Consider the following 27,729-nt stretch of genomic DNA (forward strand, 5'->3'; position numbering starts at 1 on the left):
TGTTTTGTTTGTGCTATGGCGCCATCTTTTGGACAAGTTTGCTCACTGAAAGTGCTGCTGTGTCCTTTTATTAAGTGCTTTCACTCGGAAGTAGAAGGGTTGTTCTGTCTTCTCGCCGTCCATGGCGTTTATTCTTGTATGGATTCTTCATTTATCACTCCAAGCAACGTTTGTAAGTTTTATAATACAACAAAAACTGTTTATACTTTAGAAACCGTCCCATGTGTGATGTGTGTAGAAGTGTTTTCATTCATATTTGTATGTGCTTTTCGTGATGTAGTCAAGCGAGTATTGTTAGCTTTGGCTAATATGCTAGCATGTTTAAGAGTGTCTGTGTTAGTGTTGTTAACTTAAGGGCATTATTTTTGTATTGTTTCAGTTTGACAAATTCCTCAGTAAATTCATTATAATGTTACCATGGAGTTATTGAGTCTGTTTAACTGATTGGAGAGCTAGCTTTGTCAGCTAGTGGGTCCATGATGGCTTCTGTTTTGTTAGATCAACCATTTTACTACCCTGTTACAGGCACCATTTGGAAACCATAAAAGAATGGAAATAATAATTTACAGAATCGTTTTTGTCCAAATAACTCCTTTTACATCGTATATATCGGCAGCTTATAGTCCTGTGAGGCTAATATATGGGGAAAAAATTCCCCTTAAAATTTAGTGGGTGCGGCTTATATAATGATGCGCTCTATAATCCGGAAAACTATGGTACTTACCTGGTCCTTCGACGTTTCCCGTCATCTTCAGATTCGCTGAGTTCTTCGCTTATCCCTGACTCCACTGACTGCTCTGACTCCCCTGAATCCCCTGACTCGTCACTAGATGCAGACTTCTGGAAGTCTGAATCAGCGGAGTCATCGCTGTCCACTGCCAGACAAAAGACAAAAGTTATAAACAGAAGGCACATACTGTACTCTCAAGTACAGGAAATCAATTGACTGGTTTACCTTTCTTTTTTTCCTTGTCCTTCTTCTTGCCCGCCTTCTTGATCTTCCCTTCACTGGCTTCATCGTCATCACCTGACTCGGCTTCACTAAGGGAGAGTTTGTGACGAAGCAACTTGTGGCGGCGCCCACGCTTCTTCACCTCTATATCAGAGTCGGAGTCTTCAGTGTCTTCATCTGCTGAACAATAAGAAAATAAAATCACAGAATATGCACTGTCAAAAAACAACAAGTGTTAGGTGCATTCTACCTTCTTGGTCATCCTCTTCTTTTTTTACTCTTTTGGATAATTTCCCTTTTCCCTCCTCCTCTTCTTCACTTTCAGAGGCAGAACTTTCTCCTCCGGAAGAAAGGTTTGACTTGATCTGAGCAAGAAGCATTTTCTTTGCAATTCTTGAGGACAAGGAATAGAGAGAGAAAAAGGAAAACAAACATGAGATTATACATACAAAAAACATCTACAGGACGGCAGAGTTAAAATTACACGCGGCCTCGCAACTTGGGCCAATCTTTACAATTTCGGCTAATCATCCACATTTTCACCGATCGAATTTGTCCCAGTTGCTCTCTCAAACGTACCTTCACTACCACTACCTAACCAATCAAACGTCTTCTTGCCTTGCCCCACACGTCTTCACTTCCTTCTTTACATGGACAGAAATTAATTCATTAACTAATCATTTACTTGTTTACCAACAGAAATCACCGCTATAGACAGTTCAACAGTTACTCAATGTTCTCACCGAAAAAGCAGGTAAATTAAAGGCAATGTCATGGAACACAAACAAAAGTTTATGATCAACTTTCAACAGCAGACAATAAGGCGGCCTTTGGTGGTGTTTGTTTTACAAAATACCGAGATATATATCGTATATCGCGATATGGCCTAAAAATAGAGATATTTAAAAAAGGCCATATCTCCCAGCCCTAGGCTAAATTGCACTTAATTGCCATTGTTAGTAAATTTGAGAATTTTGTACGTTGCCCTGCGATGAGATGGCAACTTGTCCAGGGTGTACATCACCTTCCGCCAGAATACAGCTGAGATAGACTTCAGCACCCCCCGTAACCTCGAAAGGGACAAGCGGCAGAAAATGGATGGATGGAAGCATTTTTCTGCTACAGGACACTTGAATTTCCCTTTACAGTGGATCAATAAAGTATCTACCTACCTACCATCGTAGATTATGTAAATTATATGATGAAGTCATATTGCCTATGCCTCCACCACACCCATAGCCACGCCCCCACCTCCAGGAGTATGTTGGCAATCTGACGGTTTAAATTGTTTATATTGCCGCGATATAAAGCATTTGCTGCCGTAATAATCAGAAAAAAAGCCTGCTAAATCCAGGAAGGATTGATTGTCTTCTTTATTTTAAACCCTATTTAACAGCAGAACATAAAAGGTTGGTTCCATTTTGTGCAATAAAAGAATATTCATGATGTTTCCTCTGGGCTATATGTAAGCGTGAGATTATTAAAAAACATGTCAATTTTATTGGGCATTTAATATACCACTACATTAATTAATAGAGGCGATATAATGCACAACAAAAGTCAGCTCTTTTAGCTTTTTCAGGCTTTTGAGTGGGTTTTTATATGGATTTAAAAAAAAGATGATCAACCAACTCATCCTCATCCTTAATGTTCTGACAAAAGTGTAAGGATTTTATATCCACTAACAAACATTACAATCTGGAAGATTTACCTTCAGTTGAGGTGTCAGAGTTTGGCATGTGGCATAACATTTCTATTGCAATACATATTGCAGCCTCATGCAATAACGCTATGTACTGTGGATCACAAAATATTTTTGGTACATAAATAGAAGCATTTCAAAATAGGTTACAAAGGTTCCGACCTATGCTGTTACATGGCATAATTTCTGTTTGTATTATTTTGTAAAAACTATTATTATTCTTAGTAATTTACTGTTAGTATTTAGTTACTTTTTGTCATAACATGTTTCTATCTACACTTCTGTTAAAATGTAATGGGCACGTATTCTTTTGTTGTTTGATACAATAATTTGGGGTAATAATTCACATTTGGGTAGCAAGTACTTCCAGGAGTAGTATTGGTCATACCATTGGAAGATATTGCAAATTTGCATAGCAAGTCATTTCAGGAGCAGTATTGGTCATACCAATAAAGATACTGAGATTTAAAATGTTTTTATCAGAATTAGAATTAGAAAAACGCGAGCGGGTGTTGTAACATATGAATTAAATATTTCAATTATTACCCACAACTGGCTCTGAGTTAAACCCTTTGGTGTGTTGGGAACTTATTTCCTGAGTTTGTAAACAAAATATATTTATGATATAAAAAATATCAACCCAACCACTGTGACATTGACCTGATACCATATACTTGCTATCATTACTGTATATATCGGCTCAATCTGACTGGCTTTGTTTAAATTCAATAGCACTCGCTTGTGGTTAGCTGATTAGTTATCTATTCCTCGTCCTCCATGGATAACACTTGTCAGAAATGCAGTATATTAGCCGCTATGAAGAAGTGGATAGCTGACTTGGAAGTGGCACTGTTGGCGTTAACGCAATTTTTGTGTCTTTTTACGCATTGAATTCAGAAAGGATGCGCATTTCCTGAAGTCCGCGTGTCCCCGGGACGCAGATTTTTTTTTTCCGACCCTACATTCTCCGGGTCAAAACTCCAGTTAACTTTTTTTTATTTATTTATTTATTTTTTTTTAAATCGGTTACCACTTTTCGCCTGCGTTTTGTTTTGTTTATATTTGCCGAGTCAAATTTCCGTCCCCGGTTATTGCGTTTTTATTGGTCGACTTCAAAGTAATGCACTTTTCTGTACAATTTCAATAAACCCAAGAAGCGAAGCTTCAATGAAAAGTGGCTTCAGCAGCCACTTTGCAGCAAATGGCTCACTTATGAAGATGGAAAGATGTTTTGCACGCCATGTAAACGGGCTAATAAAAAGAACATCTTTACGACCGGGTTCACTGATTTTCAAAGATCCAGCCTCACCAGGCACCAAGAAACATTATGTTACACCGTTCCTGCTTGTCGGCTGCTAAACGAGGGTCGAGGAGCGCAGGAGCCACGTTCCCTCTGGGGTCGATATATTGTCAGGAGTAGGTAACACCCTCCACTTTAACCGGCAGTGAATACCTACAGTTCCGCTCTTTAGTAGGAAAGACAAGGCCCTTGATTTGTTACAACTCTTTATTTATGTTTTCCACAAAGCCAACTGGACATCCACCATGCTATTAAAACTCCTAAACATGCTAGCGCTCTCTCTCCTAACTTGCACTTACACACGTCACTCACCCCACATATTGCCATTCTTAAAAGGGGAACACAGCTTATGGCCATCGCGAAGCCAGAGATTAAATGCTATAGGTATTAAGTGCCACTGTATTAAATTACATTGAAACTAACTTGCAAAATTCTAAGTATTATGGCATTCTTTGCCATGCAAGTGTAGGTGCGGCGGTTCTTAAGCGACTGATGATTCAATTTGTCATATGCATGTATGCCCTGGCACACTATCAAAATTTCATGACCGAAGCAAAAAACTTTTTACACTTTTATACTAAAATAAATACACCTACAACTTATTAAATGAAAGTGTAGAAAAAATACCGGCAGCGGTAAAATTTAGATCCATGAAGGGAAGAAGAAAGTGAATGAATGCTTATAACTGAATACATTTACATATGCATAAAAATGTGTTTTCTTTTGTATTATTTTTTTTAAATGAATTAAGTAAAGTTTATGGCAACCTTTTTCCAAAACACAATATAGAATGTGAGATAACAGGATAATGCATACATTTATCATTTGTTTTCAAAACGGTTACAAAAAAGTGGGACCCCATTTTTATGACCTAATTGGGTCCTTAGGACCCCAATTTGAAAATTCCTAGCGCCAACACTGAATGGCTTTGCAACATGAAAAAATCTTAAGCCACAAGCAATAATGCTACATTGCTGTAAGGACGCCTTGGTTTGCGTTTCGATTTCTGGGACTCCGCTAGAATGTCTCAACTTGTATTATCACGATAGAGCAATAGCATTAAAAGCTCTATCGTCGGGCAAATTTTTATCATTTATATGGTTTAGCAACCCACGGTGGCGGGAGACAAGAGCAATTTCCAGGGCTCTCCTGCAGAATGGTGAATAGCTGGCAGCTGTGGTAGTGTAGAGTGGGATGCTAGTACCTGTTCTCAGGGTCATCATCGTAATCATCCTCCATTTGAGAGACTTCTTGGCCAGGCATTTCATCTCCTTGACAACAATGTACACATTTAGAAGTCATTGCTCATTATTAGTTTGACTGACTTATTTAGTTTTATAAACTTTTTACCTGATGACTGATGGAAGTTTCCACCCCCTTGCAGCACACTGTCCTCCACCAGAGGTTTGATCTTCTGCTGATCGGTGTCCTCTCCTGAGTCCTCGTCAGCCTGCTGGTCTTCATCCTCTTCTTCGCTGGAGGACGACTGCAGCTTGGAGGTCACTTTGGAACTTCTTCCTTTGCGTTTCTTCTCGTAAGATCTTTTCTTGGTAGCAGCAAATTTCTCAGGTTTGTCTTCTTTCTTTGCTTTAACTTGTTTCGTCACACGACTCGATCGTCTCCTTCCAGAGCTGGCTTTGTCTTGATCAGAGTCGGAAGAATTCGAAGCTTTCGCCTTTTTCTTCTTGGAAAGCTTTTTTTCTTGACTCTCTGCGTCTGAATCAGATCCTTCGGACTTCCTCTTGCGTTTGGATGTTTTGTCTGCGTTTTTTTTTGAACTGGCACTTTCTTTCTCCTCATCACTGCTCTTGCATTCTGCCACTTTTTCCAGCAATATGTCAGGAACCTCATCAGAGTCTGAGTCTTCTTCCTTGCTTGCCGACAAAGTACTGCTCTGCTTCTGATCACCTTTCTTGGATCTGCTGGGTTTCTTGGAGGACTCAGACTTGCTACTACTTTCTTTGTCAGACTCCTGCTCTTCGTCAGAGGAGTCTTCTTGAGTCTTATTTTCAGACTGCTTCCTCAGTGGAGTGGTCTTTTCTCTACAGGAGTTTTGTCCAGGGGCCGGGCTGACCGGTTCATCTTCTGCATCGGAAATACCGTCTTCTTCCTCTCGTTCTTTGTTTTTGGACCGGCTTGTCGTCACAACTGGTACTGGGGTCAGTTTGACAATGAGGTTCTTCACTTTTGGTCGAGAGCGATGGGAACGTGCCACGGTTCCATTTGACTTTGCATCAGTGTCTGCGACCGAACTGGAATCAGTCTTTGTACGCAGCGATGGATCGGCGAGACTCTCCACCATCTGAAAAAGCTCCTCTGGAACTGAAGGAGGGACCGACATAATGTCGTGATCGAGGGCCATCTCTTCGTCTTCTGTTTTTAATGTATTTTTGGTCACATCTACAGTTTGGCTATTTTTATTAACTGGTTCATCTGGTTGTGTATGTTCCACCTTCTTGCCTTTTCTTTCTTTCCGGTCAACATGCTGTTTCCTATCATGTGCTTTCTCTAGATTCTTGGTGCGTTTCTTCTGCTGCTCTTTGTGAGGTTTATTGTGTTCCACCACTGGCTTTTTATTCAGATCTTGCATCTCATCGGACTCCTCAGCTGCATCATCTGCATCTGCCTCGTCTTCCGCGGGTGCATCTGCCTCGTCCACCTCAGCTGCATCGTCCTCGTCCACATCAGCCTCGTCCACCTCAGCTGCATCTGCCCCGTCTTCGTCCACCTCAGCTGCATCTGCCCCGTCTTCGTCCACCTCAGCTGCATCGTCTTCGTCCACCTCAACTGCATCTGCCCCGTCTTCGTCCACCTCAGCTGCATCGTCTTCGTCCACCTCAACTGCATCTGCCTCGTCCACCTCAGCTGCATCTGCCTCGTCCACCTCAGCTGCATCTGCCTCGTCCACCTCAGCTGCATCTGCATCTGCCTCGTCCACCTCAGCTGCATCTGCATCTGCCTCGTCCACCTCAGCTGCATCTGCCTCGTCCTCATCCACCTCAGGTACATCTGCCTCATCCACCTCAAGTGCATCTGCCTCGTCCACCTCAGTCACAACAGGCTGTGCGGGATTTATCCTTTTTCTGACTTGTTGCTGCCCTTTGTCACCATTTTGTAACTCCATACTTTTGAACTCAGGTTCCAGAGCCACCTCCAAATCAGTGTGGGCTTTTTTCAAATCAGCAAGTACTGCCCTGAAGGCTTTCAATTGCCTGTACCTGACAGACTTATCATCATGCTTCGTAGCAGCATGCTGTATAAACTGGATGAATGTATTGTTCAAACCGGTTGTGGTTTCAACCAGTTTTTTTGTTCTCTTTAAAAGTTCTTTGGGAATCTGCAGTCTTCTGTAAGAGAAAGTTAAAGTCCCTGAGTCGCCGGCATGTTCCTTCCCGTTAACAACCGCCTTGTGGTCCTTGACCACACGGCTCTTGTGTTTCTTGTCACGTTCCTCGCTCTTGCTGTGTTTTTTTTGCTTGCTTTTCTCGTGGTCGATCTTTGCAATGATGTTGTGGCACTTAGACGCCAGGTCCTGGAGGGGTTCTTCCTTGCACACGTAGCAGTGCCATTTAGAGTTCTCGTCAGTGATGGATGACAACTCTCTTCTTCCCAGGTTTCGCAGGATGCACTTCTTGCAGAAAGCGTTGCTGCAGTAGTCGCAGCAGATGAGCTTGCCGCCCTCAGCACACCACCTGGGGAGGAAAGGCTTGAACTGATAGAAAAAAGTCCTACATCTGGAGCTTTTATTAAAAAGGTTGAGCCAAGTGGATTTGTCTTACCTGCACTGCTCGTCCATCCCATCAGAGTCTCTACTGATGTCATCACTGGTGTAATAATTGTAGCATGACTAGAGAAAGGCAAGATCATGCAGGCTGTGGATATTGTGGTGTAATCTGTAAGAAAATTGTTGAAATACGTGCAAAGGTTTTACCTTGCAAATAAGCACTTTAAGAGCAGGATGCTCGTATACAGAGCTGCGCTGAAACTGGTTCACTTGCTTTCCACAAGCTGTGCAGTTGATCTTCTTTTGCAGGGTATCATCTGTAAGAAACACAATCAGATATGACTTGCTTTACTCAGAACATGCTTTGGTTCACAACATCAACAGTAAAACCTCTAAAGTCAAACAGAATCTGCCCCGGGAGATACATTTTTGGAGATTTTTCATTTTTGTCATTTAGAAAATAATCGAAAGAGAAGTAATCAGTTGCATGCTCGAATAAGTAAACATACAAAACTAAAAAAAATGGTATTACTTCAAAGACTGCAACCCACACAATTCACTTTTCTCACTTGTCACACAAGTGTAACATTAATAATGTCCATAGCAAGTACCAATGCTAAAAGTGACTCTGGATTCTTACTGCTTTGAAGTAGGGCTGCGACTAGTCATCAATAATCTTAACGGTTAGTTGACCAATCGGATTAAGAAGCATAAAGCATAAACCACACCGAACATTCAGTGCTATAATTTAGCAATTTGCATTTAAACACATCTTAATGTTTTTGGCATGTGCCAACTAAAAAAAAAGTATTTATTCATTTAGATTTAGCTATACTGAAACCCCAAATTCCCACTGGATGCGAAATGGCTGCGGAACAGAATCCACATGGCAGCGGACTCCCATGGACGCGTGACATCAGCTTTATATGTTCCCATAACACAGATGCAAAAGACAACTAAAAAAAACAAGTTCTTACACCAGGCCTATTCAACTGGCGGACCGTGGGCCACATCCCGCCTGCCAAAGCTTTTCAAATTTGGCCAGCCGAACATCACCCAAATAGGCTTGATAAAACCATTCAAACTCGTGTGACTCATGTACTAATTGCAGTACTCCGCCAACCCGCAGGGGGCAACAGTGAGGCAAATGTGTCACAATGAAGCAGCAGTGGGGTGAGTAGAAGAAGACTAAGCAAAAAATGGCACTCTATCGACCCTGAAAAAATCTAAATGAACTGCGAAAATCTGACTTCAAACAGAAATTGGATAATACAGTATACATTTTCTGCCTTGAGCCGCAGCTTGAGTCGTTGATTTTTGTCGGACATTTTAAGTGGCGGACACACCGTTCCAGACCAGCAACAACAGTAGAGATTCACACGTATAAGCATCATCCCGAAACTTGGTCAAAATCTTAAAGTAGATATTGTGCATGGAGATATTTAAGTTTGTGTTTTTATTGAAATTGCTGACTTTGTGATTAGTGGTCGTGCTACTTTTTTTTTATTATTTTTTAACTCTCCGGCGAGCAAATGCATGCAAAGCTAAATTTGGGCAACAACACTACATCTTGGATTTACTTGTGTTGAGCCACATTCATGTTTTGTATATATATATATATATATATATATATATATATATATATATATATATATATATATACATACATACACACACACACACACACGTAAACATTAACCATCCATCCATCCATTTTGTACCAAGTGCCTCTTTCGGCGTCGCTGGAGCCTATCTCAGCTGCCTTCGGGCGGAAGGCAGGGTACACCCTGGCTAAGTCTCCACCTCATCGCAGGGCCAACACAGATAGACAACTATCACAAATGCAGTATATTGTGTGAATTTATTAACACTAAACCTTTCATTTTATTTATGTAAAATACGCAATGGACATTACTAAGTAATTTTTATTGTATGTATATATTTTTGGTCTTACAAGCCCAAATTAGTGTGGAAAAAAATATTTCAGGAAGGAAAAGGTTTCAAATGAAGAAATATCAATCTTTAACAAGACTTCTGGAGCTTCTGTTTCTTCATGCTGTTAACTAACTGCACACCCTGGAAAAGGGTAGTGAGGGCAAACAATGAATGTTTTGACAGTGCAGTGTGAAAGCCAATGTGTTTACTTTACAATTAAGTAAACCCAGTCTCAAATGAATATAACTTGCGGAGGGACTTTCTGACAAAACATTCAGATTTCAACCCCTTGGGATTTTGAAACTGCGGCCCTCTTTATGATGTATTTGAATAACCCTGTCTTACATCGAGGGTATCGCTCACAACAACACATTCCGATGAGATGCGCTGTGGGTGTATAATAATAACAATAATAATAATGGATTAGATTTATATCGCGCTTTCCTATTGTTGGATACTCAAAGCGCTCACAGATGTATGGACTGTTCTTGCTAGCTTTAGCTTTGTAGTTTATTTGGTCTGCGTTTTAAGTGGTTGTCTCAACATAGTTTAGTTCGGGACAGGGCAGTTGAGTGTTTTTGAACGAGCAATCCCGGACAAAATTTTTCTGCCAAACAAGTGTTACTTTTTTCCATGAATCTCTTGAGATATTCTGCTTTATTGGCCAATTCTGTGATTCGGCCCGTAGTTGATGTGGAAATAATTTGGCCTTTTGTATTTGTTTAGTGATTACTGATAAAGCAAACTAGCGCGCTGTCAAATTAAAAGTAGTAACAATGGTGAGATCCCAAACTTTGTGATCTTTTCTTCACTCGTCTGTTTTTTATTGTTACAAGCTCAGGAATTTGTATGCATTTTGCGCAGCTCATCAATCTTTTTTTCCCCCAATTATATTTTTATGATTGTGAGAAACCAAAATTGAAATCGAGATCATAATTTTATTTAAGTGTCTATCCCTAATGTAAACACGTGCAACAATTCCCTATAAATCACCTGTAGGTTTCTGCTTGTAATCCACTCTGAACTTCACAGTTCCTTTATTTTCACTCCCCGCAGGCCGCAGCACCAGAGTACCTTTGGGCATGACCACAATAAAATATCACAACAATAACATTCAGATACTACAATTAGAAATAACCTTTGGATGTGTTGCCTGCATGGCTGTCTGAAGGACTGTCAGAAGCCGCTCCTTCGGATTCACTGTCTGAGGTGTCCGAGCTATTCTTTCCAGTGTGCTTAGCTACTGTACTGGCCTTTCTGTAATATGGAAGCACATAATATGAAGTGTATGAAAGAGGAGTGAGTTGGATAATATTCAAATGAGTGCAAAGTGTAGAAATAAAGTATAGGAATAAAGTGCTCACCTCTTATGAGAATATGATGGATTTCTTGTCTCTGCTGAGCTGCTGGGCTGCAAGGGAAAGAACACAAACAGGTAGGCATCACTGGTGCAATTTTCTAAATTGCTCATCAAGAATTAGGATGGAATGAACAGCAACAGCTATCCTATTATGTGCACGTACGCACGCACACAAACACACACGTGTCTAATGGACAACAAAAAAATGGGGGACTTACCTCCTCTGTATTTTCTGCCATTTGGTCTGGGCTGGATTCAGGAGAAGGCCAACTCATTTTACCTGTAGAAAGAGTCCAAAATGAAAAGATGCCTTTGTATATATTGCCATTAAAATATAAACAAACTTTTCATACTGATAGTGTGGCTAGAGTTGGTATACAATAAGACCAGGGAACGTCATACTGAAACAATGTCGGAATTGTTTTTTTTAAATTAGAACAAAACATTTAAAGGGGAACATTATCAGCAGACCTATGTAAGCGTCAATTATATACCTTGATGTTGCAGAAAAAAGACCATCTATTTTTTTAACCGATTTCCGAACTCTAAATGGGTGAATTTTGGCGAATTAAACGCCTTTCTGTTTATTGCGCTGGAGGCGATGACGTCAGAACGTGACGTCGCCGAGGTAACACACCCGCCATTTTCATTTTCAACACATTACAAACACCGGGTCATAGCTCTGTTATTTTCCGTTTTGACTTTTGGAACCTTGGAGACATCATGCCTCGATGGTGTGTTGTCGGAGGGTGTAACAACACTAACAGGGAGGGATTCAAGTTGCACCACTGGCCCCAAGATGCCAAAGTGGCAAGAAATCTGCCGCCAGACCCCCATTGAATGTGCCAGAGTGTCTCCACATTTTACCGGCGATGGTAAGGCAGACATGACACAGATGTATGGATAACCTGCAGATGCATTTGCAACGATAGTCAACGAAATCACAAAGGTGAGTTTTGTTGATGTTGACTGCCAGCTAATCTATGCTAACATGCTACGCTAATCGATGCTAACATGCTATTTACCGGCGGTGCTAAAGCAGACATGGCAGAGATGTATGGATAACCTGTAGATGCATTTGCAACTATATTACGTTTCCTTCCACCCACATTTAATGCGAAAAAAACACTTACCAATCGACGGATTTATGTTGTTCCCGTGTCAAAAGATGCGAAAGTCCTGATCGTTTGGTCCACACATTTTACCGGCGATGCTAACGCAGCTATTCGGCCATGCTATGGCTATGAATAGCATCAATAGCTTCAGTTTCTTCTTCAATACTTTCATACTCCAACCATCTGTTTCAATACATGCGTAATCTGTTGAATCGCTTAAGTCGCTGAAATCCGAGTTTGAATCCGAGCTAATGTCGCTATATCTTGCTGTGGTATTCCCATTGTTTGTTTACATTGGCAGCACTGTGTGACGTCACAGGGAAATGGCCAGTGTATTCGCAGAGAGCGAAAATAAGGCACTTTAAAGCTTTATTTAGGGATATTCCGAGACCGGTAAAATTTTGAAAAAAACTTCAAAAAATACAACAAGCCACTGGGAACTAATTTTTGAAATTGTGATAATGTTCCCCTTTAAAGAAACATTTTAGCATTAGGGTCAGTATCCCAGTTGGCAGTTGGACTAGCCACCAGTCTATGGCAGGGCACATCTAGATAAACCTCTATGGACAATATAGTCACAACTTTGGGTTTTGGGAGTAAACATGCAAACTCCACTTAAAGCTGTGGCAACAGACATTGAATCTCCTTACTGCAAGGTTGATGTACTAACCAGGGCTGCACCAACCTAGAGTTCCAATGCAAAATCAAATATGTCCTTTTTATTTGTTTTCAATTACCGTACACAATCAAATATGTAGTGATCTAATTTTGTAATTATTACTTTTCATTGGATAAATATAAACCTTATCATGATGCTATGATTATTTGCTACACCACAGCTAACTACAACCACTACAATAAACTGTTAAACTGCGACCACACTGACAGTGACTACGTTTTACACTGCTGGCCAAAGTGGCCCAAATTGGATTCTTTGAGATCACATTTTTACACTGCAAGTAAAATGTGTTCTTTATGAGACTCCAGTGTAAACGCGCACATGCCCCAATGTGGCCTCGACGTTACTTGCATGCGCACTTCAACAAAGTGAAAACAAAGCATGTTGACCAGGAGGAAGCCCTCCAAAAAATTAAAGTTGCAACATTTTAAAAATTTGTGTTTTATGTGAAAGTTAACTTAAGTAATATAATCCATGAATGGATGTATACAGTGTAATATATTTGGGAGGGTTCTAATCTTTTGATGGCTGTTAAGTAGAGGAGACATGGTCATCTGCGTTGATCTACAGGAGTTTTTTTTCCAACTCACGTGTAAGCAAATGTTTCACAGCGTCAATTCCGGTCTTTCAACAATCGCTATTTATTTGAAATTAAAATATATATTGATGTATTACATCAGGGTTTCCCACATATTCATTTATTTGTGGCGGCCCGCCACAAAAGAATTACGGCAGCCACAAATGAAAATTAAAAAAAATTAAAATAAACCTTTTTTTTTTCGGCTTTTGACTCGCTCGACTGCTCATAAAAGAAATGGGACTGTCTGTGAATGGAGCTTGTAGTTACTTATTATATACATATGTAAATATATAAATATGTACGTAAATATGTACATAAAGTGTTGTAATTATATTCCAACTCTGCGTTCTTCTTGGTCATCGCCGCCACCGCTGCGACTTTTCTCTGTTATCGTAGCAATTTATTAAAATGAGAATAGTAGCAGGTCAAACCACTGCTCATTTAACCTGAGGAAATTTGGTTGCATTTATTTTTTATATTTATTTAATTTGTCTTACTTCTATTTATAAAATAAACAGTAAAAGTAGTATGTACAACTACTGTAAATTTAACCCGAAGAGATGCTGATTGCACTTTATTTTCGATATTAATATTGTATTATATTGTGTTAAAAGACAAAAGCAGAAGTAGCGAGTAAATCTGTTAAAATGTTTGTCACTGTACTTTTAATGCAAATGTTTTCAATATTGAAAATGAGCAGTAATTGTTTTATTTTGTTAATGCAACTAAAAGTGTTGATTGCACTTTATTCAAATAAGATGTAATTGAATATGGATACAAGTAAACAATCACATCTAATTCCCTCCACAGGAGCAATATAATCTTAGAGAAAAAATTAATTTAAAACACTTGTACGCACGCACAACACTTAATACCTTCAGTATAGGGCTGGGGGATATAGCGATATACACGATATATCGCGAGTTTGTCTCTGTGCGATATAGAAAATGACTATATCGTAATGGTAAATGGGTTGTGTACATACTTGTATAGTGCTTTTCAACCCCTTTTTAAGGAGTCCAAAGCGCTTTGACAGTCATCATCATTTATTTATCATTTATTTCGGCAATCTTCACATAAAACAAAGAACAACAAAAAAATTAAAAAAAATAAAAAAACACTCATTTGAGCAATGATTGAGCCGAAAGGGTGTAGGTTGAAGCAACGCTTATATAAACCTACCCCATCACAACAAGAACAAGGTTCAAAATATATAAAATCTAAAACATGCTTCACTTATATTACTTTTTTTTTTTAAACAATATATAAGCAACATATATGTAGCACACGTCTCATATACACAGTTTAACATTTAAATCAAACATATACATTTGTACACTTATATATACATATATATTATATATACACAATTTATTTAAATTCCATATAAAGTGGTAATATATACATTTTAATATAACCTATATGTATAATTATGAAATCATAAATTGTATTTATGTACATATCATATATTGTTGTCTTTCTAAAACAATGTTTGCTCTTTCTTATATTTACAAATGATAAATGATTTAAAAAGCTTTTTAAACTGGTTTATGTTGGTGCTGTGTTTTATTTCATCCTTTAAACAGTTCCATATTTTAACCCCTGCTATTGTTATACTCATTCGTTTCTGCGTTGTTCTACAATATTGGATCTTAAAAAGTAGTTCTCCTCTTAAATGATAATTCCCTTCTCTCTGTAAAAATCTTCTCTGTAACCCTGTTGGAAGTGAATCTTTACTTGCTTTATAAATCATTTGGGCAGTCTTGAGTTGGATGAGATCTGGTAGTTTTAAATCAAATGTTTTTATAAATAATCCATTAGTGTGTTCTCGGGGTCCTGTGTTATGTATCAGTCTGATGGCCTTTTTTTGCATTATGAATAGTGGTTGGATGTTTGTCCTGTATGTATTTCCCCAAACTTCTAGACAGTAACTCAAATATGGTAAAACAAGTGTACAATAAAGAGTGTGTAATGTTTTTTGATTAAGAATGTGCCTTGTTTTACCCAGGACAGCAATACTTCTCGCCAACTTCCCTTTGATGTATGTAATGTGTGTATTTCAACATTCGCCCATTCACACACACATTCACACACTGACGGCGGGAGCTGCCATGCAAGGCGCTCACCAGGACCCATCTGGAGCAAGGGTGAAGTGTCTTGCCCAAGGACACAACGGACGTGACTAGGATGGTAGAAGGTGGGGATTGAACCAGTAACCCTCAGATGACTGGCACAGCAACTCTACCAGCTTCGCCACACCGTCCCCGTAATATTCGAGTATACGTTCTCACACAGTTGCTTTTAGCTGCGGGCATTACACTACAGGCTCTTCTCGTTCTTTCTTGTCTCTCCTTCTCACAGACAACAAGCACACCTTCTCACACACGTCACGTCATACGTCACATACGTATATGCCCTTCCGGAGCATAGAGGTAGCGGCATGGGTAACGTTAGCTGTGATGCTAGCAGAGCTGTGCGAGTGGTAATACAAGAGAAAGAAGGTGCGAATGAAGGAAGAATGAATTCCCAAGAAAAAGAGCAGGGGGTCCATCGTAAAGTAACATTACTGCTAATATGTAGCATCATTTGAAAAGTCACCCGCGAGAGAATTAAGAATGTTTGAAACTCCGCATGTCAAAATTTCCATTTGTTGTCACACCAACAATATGCCGAGGCAACCATTTCCACATAAACACCATACGAAAAAAATGGTTAACAACAGAATTTAATAACGTCCGTAGTAACCTACCACATAGCGGAGGACAACCCCTTTTTAATTTCCTATTATGCAGCTCATTTTTATTTAACACTTACAATGTCTCTGACAATCTTGCACTTTCTGTTTTGGAAATGACATGAACGTTTGTGCCACTGCTAAATAACTGTTTAATAAATATAGTTTTGGTCAGTTGAATTAGTTGTATGAAGAAGAATGTTTTAATGTAGACACAGAATCATCATACTCCTGTAATTTTATGTATCAAGTGTTCATTCAAGGCCAAGGCAAAATATCGAGATATATATTGTGTATCGCGATATGGCCTAAAAATATTGAGATATTAAAAAAAGGCCATATCGTCCAGCCCTTCTTCAGTATGTGGAATTAAATTATGGAATGGATTAAGCAAAATAAAATATATCAAACAATGTACTAATATAATTCACTTCAAGAAACTCTTCAAACTTAGTGTTTACAAAGTACAAAGAAGAAGAACCATGATAAACACTCTGAATTTATCTCACCCGTCCATTCATTTTGTAGATAATCTTATCTCACCATATGAAATATAACTTACTTCACTAATTATTATTTTTGTTGTTGTTGGATTTACTTATGGAGCATATTGTGAAATAAATTGAGAATGGAGTGAACAAAGGTTTTAGCAACTGCTATGTAAAGGAAAAGGGGTAGGATTAAATAAACTCTGCTTATTCCTACTCCTTTTCGAACATTTTGAATAGAGAAACTGGAAATTGTGATGTATCATGTTGTATGCATGCATGTTCCAAATAAACACAAACAAACTCAACAGGAAAACTTCACCTGTAGTGTCCAGTAGCCACTATTTATTTCACAGTCGCAGTTTAATTTTTTGCTAAACAAGTTACTGAATCGATTTCAACCCACTGAAACGTACATATTCTGAAAAGAATCGTTACACCTCTCGTCGTTAGTTTTTTTGCATGAGTTATTTTCCCATCATTACAACGTGCAAGTCCAGTGTTTTTCAACCACTGTGCCACTAGTACTAGTGTGGCGTGAGATACAGTCTGGTGTGCCGTGGGAGAATATGTAAATTTTACCTATTTAGGTTAAAAAATATTTTTTGCAAACCAGTAATAATAATCTGCAAATGTGCTGTTGTTGAGTGTCGTTGCTGTCTAGAGCTCGGCAGAGTAACCATGTTATACTCTTCCGTATCAGTAGGTGGCAGCAAGTAGCTAATTGCTTTGTAGATGTCGGTTACATGGTTTGTCGTGATCACAATTTTCAGATGACAATGTGCGGGTAAAAAGGTATCTAATGCTTAAACCAAAAATAAACAAAAAGTCAAGTGCCGCTAAGAAAAGGCATTGAAGCTTAGGGAAGGCTATGCAAAACGAACCTAAAACTGAACTGGTTGCAAAGTAAACAAAAACAGAATGCTGAACGACAACAAAGACTTACAGAGTGTGGAGCAGACGGCGTCCACAAAGTACATCCGAACATGACATGACAATCAACAATGTCCCCGCAAAGAAAGATAGCGACAACTTAAATAGCCTTGATTGCTAAAACAAAGCAGGTGCGGGGAAAAGCGCTCAAGGAAGACATGAAACCGCTACAGGAAAATGCCAACAAAACAGGAAAAATAGGAGCGCAACACAAGAACTAAAACACTACACACAGGAAGACACCAAAAAACTCCAAATAAGTCACGGCGTGATGTGACAGTACACTTACTTTGTGTATGTGTGTGAATTATATTCATATAGTGCTTTTCTCTACTGACTCAAAGCGCTTTTACATAGTGAAACCCAATATCTACATTACATTCAAACCAGTGTGGGTGGCAACGGGAGCAGGAGGGTTAAGTGTCTTGCCTAAGGACACAACGCTAGTGACTAGGATGCCAGAAGCGGGGATCGAACCTGGAACCCTCAAGTTGCTGGCACGGCCACTTTACCAACCGAGCTGTACCGCCCCAACTTTGAGACACTTGTGAGAACGACTTTTTATTGTCAATAGACTGCTGAGTTTCATTTTTTAATGTTTTCTGCTGTTGGTGTGCCTCTGCATTTTTTCAATAAAAAAAATGTGGTACGGTGAAGACCTCAACGGCGGAGCAGGCGGAAGACGGTAGATGTAAGAACTACCACAACGGCTGTGATGGTGGAATAAGGTACCCCAACATCCATGTGGGCCCAGTTATGGAGCAATAACAACCCAAGACCTCAACGGTGGAACAGGTGGAGGGTGATGGCTAACTCTACGGCGCGTCACAATGGCTGGGATGGCGGATGAAGGCTGCAGCAGAAAAGGGTCTCCAGTCATCTTGGACTCCATGCCATTGGACGCTGAACCAGATTTGCCAAGGATGGTGTGGTGACTGTCTGTGCACCAGTCTCCCCACGTCAAACAAAGTCGCACACAGGCATCCTCCATAAAAGGGATACGCCCCTACCAGGATGATCCTCATACTCTGTTCGAGTGACCGCCGATGAGGATGGTTAGAGTGTCCTCCCTGAGATTGTTAGGTTGTGAGTTCAAACTAGGGCTCGGCGATATATCGATATATAGCGGGTTTGTCTCTGTGCGATATAGAAAATGACTATATCGTAATATTAGAGTATACGTTCTCATGCAGGACTTTTGGCTGGGGGCGTACACTTCAGGCTCTTTCCTGTCTCCTCGCAGACGCACATACGTCACAAACTGTCACGTCATACGTCACATACACCCCCTTGCCCAGCAGAGAGCTAGCGGAGTGGCTAACGTTAGCTGCTAACGTAGCCGTACGAGAGAAAGATGGAGTGGATCTGGTAACAGATGAAGAAAGACTTAATTCCCAATGAAAACAGCAGGGTTTCCATTATCTGGCGGTGGTTCGGTTTCAAGTGGGAATATGGCGAACAGACAACTGTAATTTGTCAAGTGTTGGGGGGGAAGCGTTGCTGTAAAAAGTAACATTACTGCTAATATGTAGCATCATTTGTAAAGTCACTCGCTAGAGAATGAAAACAATTTCATAACCTTAGTAACATACCACATAGTGAAGGATGAATACCATTTGATTTCTTATTATGCAGCTCATTTTTATTTGACACTTAAAATGTCTCTGACAATCTTGCAATTTATTTTTGGAAATGACTTGAATGTTTGGGCCATCACTTAATAACTTTAATAAATACACTTTTGGTCAATTGACTTAGTTGTGGCGATGACCAAGAAGAACGCGGAGTTGGAATATAATTACAACAGTTTATGTACATATTTATATACATATTTATTAGGGGTGTGGGAAAAAATCGATTCCAATACGAATCGAATACGTTGTGCGATTCAGAATCGATTCTCATTTTTAAAAAAATCAATTTTTTTTGGTATTAAAATTATTATTATTTTTTTTAATCAATCCAACAAACCACTACACAGCAATACCATAACAATGCAATCCAATTCCAAAACCATACCTGACTCAGCAAAACTCAGAACTGCAATAAACAGAGCAGTTGAGAGGAGACACAAACACCACACAGAACAAACCAAAAGTAATGAAACAAAAATGAATATTATCAACAACAGTATCTATATTAATTATAATTTCAGCATAGCAGTGATTAAAAATCCCTCATTGACATTATCATTAGACATTTATAAAAATAATCAAAAAGAACAATAGTGTCACAGTGGCTTACACTTGCAAGGCATCTCATAAGCTGGACAACACACTGTGTCCAATGTTTTCACAAAGATAAAATAAGACATATTTTTGGTTCGTTTAATAGTTAAAACAAATGTACATTATTGCAATCACCTGATAAAACATTGTCTTCTACAATTATAAAAGCTTTTTTTTTTTTTTTTAAATCTACTACTCTGCTAGCATGTCAGCAGACTGGTGTAGATCCTGCTGAAATCTATGTATTGAATGAATACAGAATCGTTTTGAATCAGAAAAATATCGTTTTTGAATAGAGAATCTAATCGAATTGAAAAAAAATCGATATATTATCGAATCATGACCGCAAGAATCAATATTGAATCAAATCGTGGGACACCCAAAGATTCACAGCCATAATATTTATATAATATTTGCATATTTATATAATATGTAACTACAAGCTCCATTCACAGACAGAGTCCCATTGCTTTTATGAGCGGTCGAGCGAGTCAAAAGCCGAAAAAAAAAATAAAAGTTTTATTTTTTTGATTGTATTATTTTTATTTTATTTGTGGCGGCCGCAATTCTTTCGTGGCGGGCCGCCACAAATAAATGATGTGTGGGAAACCCTGACATATAGAAGGACAAACACTATTTGATTTCCTATTATGCAGCTCACCCTGCGATGAGGTGGCGACTTGTCCAGGGTGTACAACGCCTTCCGCCCGATTTTAGCTGAGATAGGCGCCAGCGCCCCCCGCAATCCCAAAATAGAAAATGGATGGATGGATTATGCAGCTCATTTTTATTTGACAGTTATTGAAATATCTTGTGTGACATCATGCACAAAAGTGACCTTTATTTGTTTTAAACTATTGTAGTGGTGTACTGTACAAAAAGTGCACTTTAATTTAGTGTTCTTGTGATATGTCATCTAAGTGACACCATGAACAAAAGTGCATTCATAGCTTGTTTTATAAAGTCTCTGACAATCTTGCACTTTCTGTTTTGAAATGACATGAATGTTTGTGCCACTGCTTAATAACTGTTTAATAAATACAGTTCTGGACAATTGAATTAGTTGTGATTTCCCTCTCTGCATGAAAGTTTGAAATAAGTATATATCAATGCAGTAGGAAGAAGAATGTTTTGATGTAGACACATAGAATCATCATACTGGTTTGATTATAAGCATCAAGTGTTGATTCAAGGCAAATATATCGTGTAATGGTAGGGCTGGGTGATATGGCCTTCTTTAATATCTCAATATTTTTAGGCCATATCGCGATACACGATATATATCTCAATATTTTGCCTTAGCTTTGAATGAACACTTGATACATATAATCAAAGCAGTATGATGATTCTATGTGTCTACATTCAAACATTCTTGCTCATAATGCACTAATATATGCTAATTTTAAACTTTCATGCAGAGAAGGAAATCACAACTAAGTCAATTTACCAAAACTCTATTTATTAAAATTATTAGCAGGTGACTTTTCAAATGATGCTACATATTAGCAGTAATGCTACTTTTGGTAGCAACACTTGTGCCCCACACTTGACAAAATAAAGTTGTCTATTGGACATCTTCCCGCTTGAAGTCAAACCAATGCCAGACGATGGACCCCCTGCTGTTTTTCTTGGGAATTAATTTTTCCTTCATTCGCATTTTCTTTCTCTCGTATTACCACTCGCATCACAGCTAACGTTACTCAGTCTGCTACCTCTCTGCTCTGTGAGGGCGTATACGTATGTGACATATGACGATACAGTATGGTAAATGGGTTATACTTGTATAGCGCTTTTCTACTTTCAAGGTAGGGCTGGGCGATATATCACACAGGTTTGTCTCTGTGTGATATAGAAAATGACTATCGTAATATTTGATATGTTCTCACAAAAATCACGCCCGCCTTTTTACACACGTTACATACTGTTGCGTGTCTAACGTCATACGCTCTCGCCGAGAGCAAATGTTAGCATGGCTAACGTTAGCAACCGGCCTCAGCTAACGTTAGCTGAGGCAGGTCGAGTTGCTTTTAGCTGCGTGCATTACACAACAAGCGTTTCTCACTCCTCCTCGTCTCTCATTCTCACAGATACGGAAAACAAGCCCGCCTTCTTTTATACGTCACATACTGATGCGCGTCTAGCGTCATACGCAGTCGCCGAGCAGAGAGGTAGCAACATGGCTAATGTTAGCTGAGGCAGGTCGTACAAGCGGAGCAGAGCAGTGACAATACAAGAGAGAGAAGGTCTGAAACTTATCACAAATGGAGGAAGAACAATAAATGCCCAAAATAAAGAGCAGGGGGTCCATCATCTGGTGGTTTGGCTTCAAGTGGGAAGATATTCAGCAGACAACAGCAATATGCAAAGTATGCAGCAGAAAGTGTTACTACAAAAAGATAGTAACACTACTAATTTGTTCTTTTATTTAAAAAGTCTAGCTAAGTCTAACTTTCCTCTTCCACGATTCTTTCATCCTCCTTCAAGTTAATGGGGAAATCGTCGCTTTCTCGGTCCGAATCGCTCTTGCTGCTGGAGGCTTTGATTATAAACAATGTGAGGATGTGAGTAAGTGCATCTCTATATTCCTTCAAAAGCGCTCTAAAACAACACCTCCAGGCAACTTCAACACTTTACTAATACCCTCCTCCATTCACATCCCATCTCCCCGGATTATAAACAACTCAAATGTACTTCTAATGTATATACTTGTTCTTATGCTATGTGAACTCACTATGTTCTCTGCTGGCTGTACATATCCTACTAAATAAGACCTACACTGTTTCAATGTCCACATTTCTCTGTTGATGCAATTGTTGATGACTGAAGTACTGATATCAACCAAAGATCCTCACCTCACCTCCCGGATTGTAAATAATGTCAATAATTCAATGTATATACTATGATGATTAACTTGTGTGATGACTGTATTATGTTGATAGTATATATTTGTACCATGAATTGATTAACGTGGACCCCGACTTAAACAAGTTGAAAAACTTATTGGGGTGTTACCATTTAGTGGTCAATTGTACGGAATATGTACTGAACTGTGCAATCTACTAATAAAAGTATCAATCAATCAAAGGAGCCCTACAACCCGTGACGTCACGCGCACATCGTCTGCTACTTCCGGTACAGGCAAGGCTTTTTTATTAGGGACCAAAAGTTGCTAACTTCATCGTCGATGTTCTCTACTAAATCCTTTTAGCAAAAATATGGCAGTATCGCGAAATGATCAAGTATGACACATAGAATGGACCTGCTGTCCCCGTTTAAATAAGAACATCTCATTTCAGTAGGCCTTTAACGTAGACATATAGAATCATCATACTGCTGTGATTATATGCATCAAGTGTTTATTTAAGGCTAAGGCAAAATACTGAGATATAAATCGTGTATTGTGACTCACGATACACTTTTTTTTTTTTTTTTTAAAGAAAGAATCGGAATTGAGAATCGTTAGGAATCGGAATCGAAACAAAGAATCTGAATCGTTCGAATTCAAACGATACCCAACCCTAATCGTGACATGGCCTAAAAATATTGAGATATTAACAAAAGGCCATATCGCCCAGCCCTGCCAAAGACCCATTACCTCCCTGCTTGACACTCAGCATCAAGGGTTGGAATTGGGGGTTAAATCACCAAAAATGATTCCTGAGCGTGGCACCGCTGCTGCTCACTGGTCCCCTCACCTCCCAGGGGGTGATCAAGGGGATGGGTCAAATGCAGAGGACCAATTTCACCAGACTTAGTGTGTGTGTGTGACAATCATTGGTACTTTAACTTTAATTTTAACCTTATTGAATAATACTTCAACAGTGGCAGAGGGGTTTGTGCGTCTGCCTCACAATACGAAGGTCCTGCAGTCCTGGGTTCAAATCCAGGCTCGGGATCTTTCTGTGTGGAGTTTGCATGTTCTCCCCAGGAATGCGTGGGTTCCCTCCGGGTACTCTGGCTTCCTCCCACTTCCAAAGAAGAAGAAGGGATAGGTTGATTGGCAACACTAAATGGTCCCTAGTGTGTGAATGTTGTCTGTCTATCTGTGTTGGCCCTGCGATGAGGTGGCGACTTGTGCAGGGTGTACGCCGCCTTCCGCCCGATTGTAGCTGAGATAGGCGCCAGCGCCCCCCGCTACCCCAAAAGGGAATAAGCGGTATAAAATGGATGGATGGACTTCAACAAAATATGAATGTAAGTTCATAAACTATGAAAAGAAATACAACACTGCAATATTCAGTGTTGACATCTAGATTTTTTTGTGGACATGTTCCATAAATATTGATGTTAAAGATGACTTTTTTTGTGAAGAAATGTTTGGAATGAAGTTCTTGAATCCAGATGGATCTCTATTACAATCCCCAAAGAGGACACTTTAAGTTGATGATTACTTCTATGTGTAGAAATCTTTATTTATAATTCAATCACTTGTTTATTTTTCAACAAGCTTTTAGTTATTTTTATATCTTTGTGGGGCGGCATGGCGTAGTGGGTAGAGTGCCAGAAACCTGAGGGTTGCAGGTTCGCTTCCCACCTATGGACATCAAAGTCGCTGTCGTTGTGTCCTTGGGCAGGACACTTCACCCTTTGCCCCCGGTGCCGCTCACACCGGTGAATGAATGATGAATGAATGATAGGTGGTGGTCGGAGGGGCCGTAGGCGCAAACTGGCAGACACGCTTCCGTCAGTCTACCCCAGGGCAGCTGTGGCTACAGATGTAGCTTACCACCACCAGGTGTGAATGAATGATGGGTTCCCACTTCTCTGTGAGCGCTTTGAGTATATAACAATAGAAAAGCGCGATATAAATCTAATCCATTATTATTATTATTATCTTTTTTCCAAATAGTTCAAGAAAGACTACTACAAATGAGCAATATTTTTGCACTATTACACAATTGAATAAATCAGAAACTGATGACATAGTGCTGTATTTTACTTCTTCAACCCAAAGTGCTTTGCTCTGATTAGGGGGTACTTGAATTAAAAATAACATGTCACAGGGGGTACATGACTGGAAAAAGGTTGAGAACCACTGACCTAACAAGTCAACCACAGTCGCCGGGGTCCCACAAGGCCACGGTTAGTTAGTTAACACGGTGTCACAAGTCCTGCCTGTTTTAAATTCTCATTTCCGCCTTTCGCGTGTTTTGAAAACAAACCAACTCTTGTCCTGCGAGGCCAAGTTGACAGTGGCCAACAGGTTCAGTGGCAGCAAGCAGCGCCACTTCTTCCCTCCATCCGGTGTTGCTGCAGCAACCTCGCAGCCCCCAGCAGTGCATGGCAGCGCCGATGCATGGGCATGCAGCGAGGAAAATGCACGCTCGCGGCCTTCTATGCCTCCCCCGATGCCGCCATGCAGGAACCGGGGCTCTAAACCACTGCCCGGCTCCAACTACATAGACGCCGCGGTAGCGGGAGCATTTACCACACAAAGCAGACATTGATTCGGGTGAAGTACACGCCGCGAGTGGAGATTATCCCGCGACACGCGCGTCAACACCGGAAGAAACGTTTTTATTTATTAAAAAAAAAAAAAAAAAAAAAAAGTCGAACGTTGCCGGCTGCGCAGCTAGTTAGCCTAGCCTGCTAGCAGCAATCAATGTGTAAACACATCTTTAAAACAGCAGCCCCCTACCTGCCCTTCGTGCTCGTCATTGCTCGAAACGCTGAGACGGGGGTTGTCCACGGCGAGTGCGGTCCAGCTCTGTCGGATACGGCGGAGAGGAAAAAGGGAGAGAAGTGAGCGAATAAGCGTAAAAACTCCAGTCAGCGGAGACAAAGCAGGGAGACCATCTTGGCGGATGGCGGTGGACGCGCTAAAATGGCGCATGGAGCCCAAATCCTGCGCGCCTTCCTATTGGCTGACGGACTCGGGTGCCCTCGTGCTCGGACTGGTCCATGCCGAGGGAAGCCGAGTGACCTGCGCGCCTTCCTATTGGCTGACGGACTCGGGTGCCTTCGTGCTCGGACTGGTCCATGCCGAGGGAAGCCGAGTGACCTGCGCGCCTTCCTATTGGTTTTGGATTGATTGATTGATTGATACTTTTATTAGTAGATTGCACAGTTCAGTACATATTCCGTACAATTGACCACTAAAAGGTAACACCCGAATAAGTTTTTCAACTTGTTTAAGTCCACGTTAATCAATTCATGGTACAAATATATACTATCAACATAATACAGTCATCACACAAGTTAATCATCATAGTATATACATTGGATTATTGACATTATTTACAATCCGGGGGGTGGGATGAGGAGCTTTGGTTGATATCAGTACTTCAGTCATCAACAATTGCATCAACATTGAAACAGTGTAGGTCTTATTTAGTAGGATATGTACAGCCAGCAGAGAACATAGTGAGTTCACATAGCATAAGAACAAGTATATACATTAGAAGTACATTTGAGTTGTTTATAATCCGGGGAGATGGGATGTGAATGGAGGAGGGTATTAGTAAAGTGTTGAAGTTGCCTGGAGGTGTTGTTTTAGAGCGCTTTTGAAGGAATATAGAGATGCACTTACTTTTATACCTGTTGGGAGTGCATTCCACATTGATGTGGCATAGAAAGAGAATGAGTTAAGACCTTTGTTAGATGGGAATCTGGGTTTAACGTGGTTTGTGGAGCTCCCCCTGGTGGCTGACGGACTCGGGTGCCCTCCTGCTCGGACTGGTCCATGTCGAGGGAAGCCTAGTGAGGAAGTTTGCTGAGATACTTTTCAGAAGTATAGTTGTTTTTTGTTTTTGGGGGGGGGGGGGGGGGGGGGGGGGGGGACAATATTTATGACACATTTGTGCTTTGTTTTAAAGATGTGCTGTTTGGATTTATATTCTATGAAAAAAAATTGGAAGGACATTTTACCTTGGTAACCTCATTATACTATTGCAGGAGTGTCCAAAGTGCGGCCCGGGGGCCATTTGTGGCCCACAGCTAATCGTTTATCAGCCCGCCACACGTTCTTCAAAAATTGCAAAATTGATAGTATTGCAAAAATAAAAAATAAACATTTAAAAAAAGTGGGGGCTTCACGGTGGCAGAGGAGTTAGTGCGTCTGCCTCACAATACGAAGGTCCTGCAGTCCTGGGTTCAATCCCAGGCTCGGGATCTTCCTGTGTGGAGTTTGCATGTTCTCCCCGTGACTGCGTGGGTTCCCTCCGGGTACTCCGGCTTCCTCCCACTTCCAAAGACATGCACCTGGGGATAGGTTGATTGGCAACACTAAATGGTCCCTAGTGTGTGAATGTTGTCTGTCTATCTGTGTTGGCCCTGCGATGAGGTGGCGACTTGTCCAGGGTGTACCCCGCCTTCCGCCCGATTGTAGCTGAGATAGGCGCCAGCGCCCCCCGCGACCCCAAAAGGGAATAATCGGTAGAAAATGAATGGATGAATTTGACCTTGGTAACCTCATTATACTAAATCAGGAGTGTCCAAAGTGCGGCCCGGGGGCCATTTGTGGCCCGCAGCTAATCGTTTATCAGCCCGCCACATGTTCTTCAAAAATTGCAAAATTGATAGTATTGCAAAAATAAAAAAATAAACATTTAAAAAAAGTGGAATGAGGGGAAGTCTAACAAGAAAAAGTGGCAATGTTGACACAAAGCTGTAGGAGTGTGGGGAAAAAATTGATTCGAAATATGAATTGCGATTCTAACGTTGTGCGATTCAGAATCGATTCTCTTTTTTTTTTTTAAATCGATTTTTAAAAAATTATTTTTTGTATTTTTTTTTTGTTTTATCAATCCAACAAAACAATACACAGCAATACTATAACAATGCAATCCAATTCCAAAAGCAAACCTGAGCCAGCAACACTCAGAACTGCAATAAACAGAGCAGTTGAGAGGAGACACAAACACCACACAGAACAAACCAAAAGTAGTGAAACAAAAAAAGAATATTATCAACAACAGTATCAATATTACCCTATTTCCTTGAATTGCCGCAGGGTATATAGTATGCGCCTGCCTTGAATTACTGCCGGGTCAACCTCGCT

The 27,729-nt window shown here is 40.2% G+C and overlaps 1 protein-coding gene across 7 annotated transcripts in view; it reads right to left on the reverse strand.

The window, feature by feature from the left end:
• The window catches only part of atrx (ATRX chromatin remodeler), a 77,195-nt gene extending 51,634 nt beyond the window's left edge, over positions 1 to 25,561 (reverse strand). Inside the window, exons 1-14 of one of the 7 annotated variants that reach the window (XM_061899692.1) lie at positions 25,369 to 25,561; positions 11,192 to 11,253; positions 10,978 to 11,024; positions 10,752 to 10,870; positions 10,607 to 10,687; positions 7,886 to 7,995; positions 7,734 to 7,801; positions 6,893 to 7,646; positions 6,772 to 6,814; positions 5,305 to 6,723; positions 5,159 to 5,225; positions 1,203 to 1,345; positions 956 to 1,132; positions 725 to 875 (exon numbers count right to left, since the gene is read on the reverse strand). In XM_061899692.1, coding sequence (XP_061755676.1) covers positions 725 to 875; positions 956 to 1,132; positions 1,203 to 1,345; positions 5,159 to 5,225; positions 5,305 to 6,723; positions 6,772 to 6,814; positions 6,893 to 7,646; positions 7,734 to 7,801; positions 7,886 to 7,995; positions 10,607 to 10,687; positions 10,752 to 10,870; positions 10,978 to 11,024; positions 11,192 to 11,248 — 3,236 coding nt within the window. In that variant the 5' untranslated portion in view covers positions 11,249 to 11,253; positions 25,369 to 25,561. Of the gene's footprint in view, positions 1 to 724; positions 876 to 955; positions 1,133 to 1,202; positions 1,346 to 5,158; positions 5,226 to 5,304; positions 7,647 to 7,733; positions 7,802 to 7,885; positions 7,996 to 10,606; positions 10,688 to 10,751; positions 10,871 to 10,977; positions 11,025 to 11,191; positions 11,254 to 25,368 lie in introns of all 7 variants that reach the window. The other 6 variants (XM_061899691.1, XM_061899687.1, XM_061899689.1 and 3 more) reach the window with 6 other exon arrangements.
• Between the last annotated feature and the right edge of the window lie 2,168 nt (positions 25,562 to 27,729).

This window comes from Nerophis ophidion, linkage group LG05, assembly GCF_033978795.1.
Source record: "Nerophis ophidion isolate RoL-2023_Sa linkage group LG05, RoL_Noph_v1.0, whole genome shotgun sequence".
In the NCBI taxonomy this organism is placed as follows: domain Eukaryota; kingdom Metazoa; phylum Chordata; class Actinopteri; order Syngnathiformes; family Syngnathidae; genus Nerophis; species Nerophis ophidion.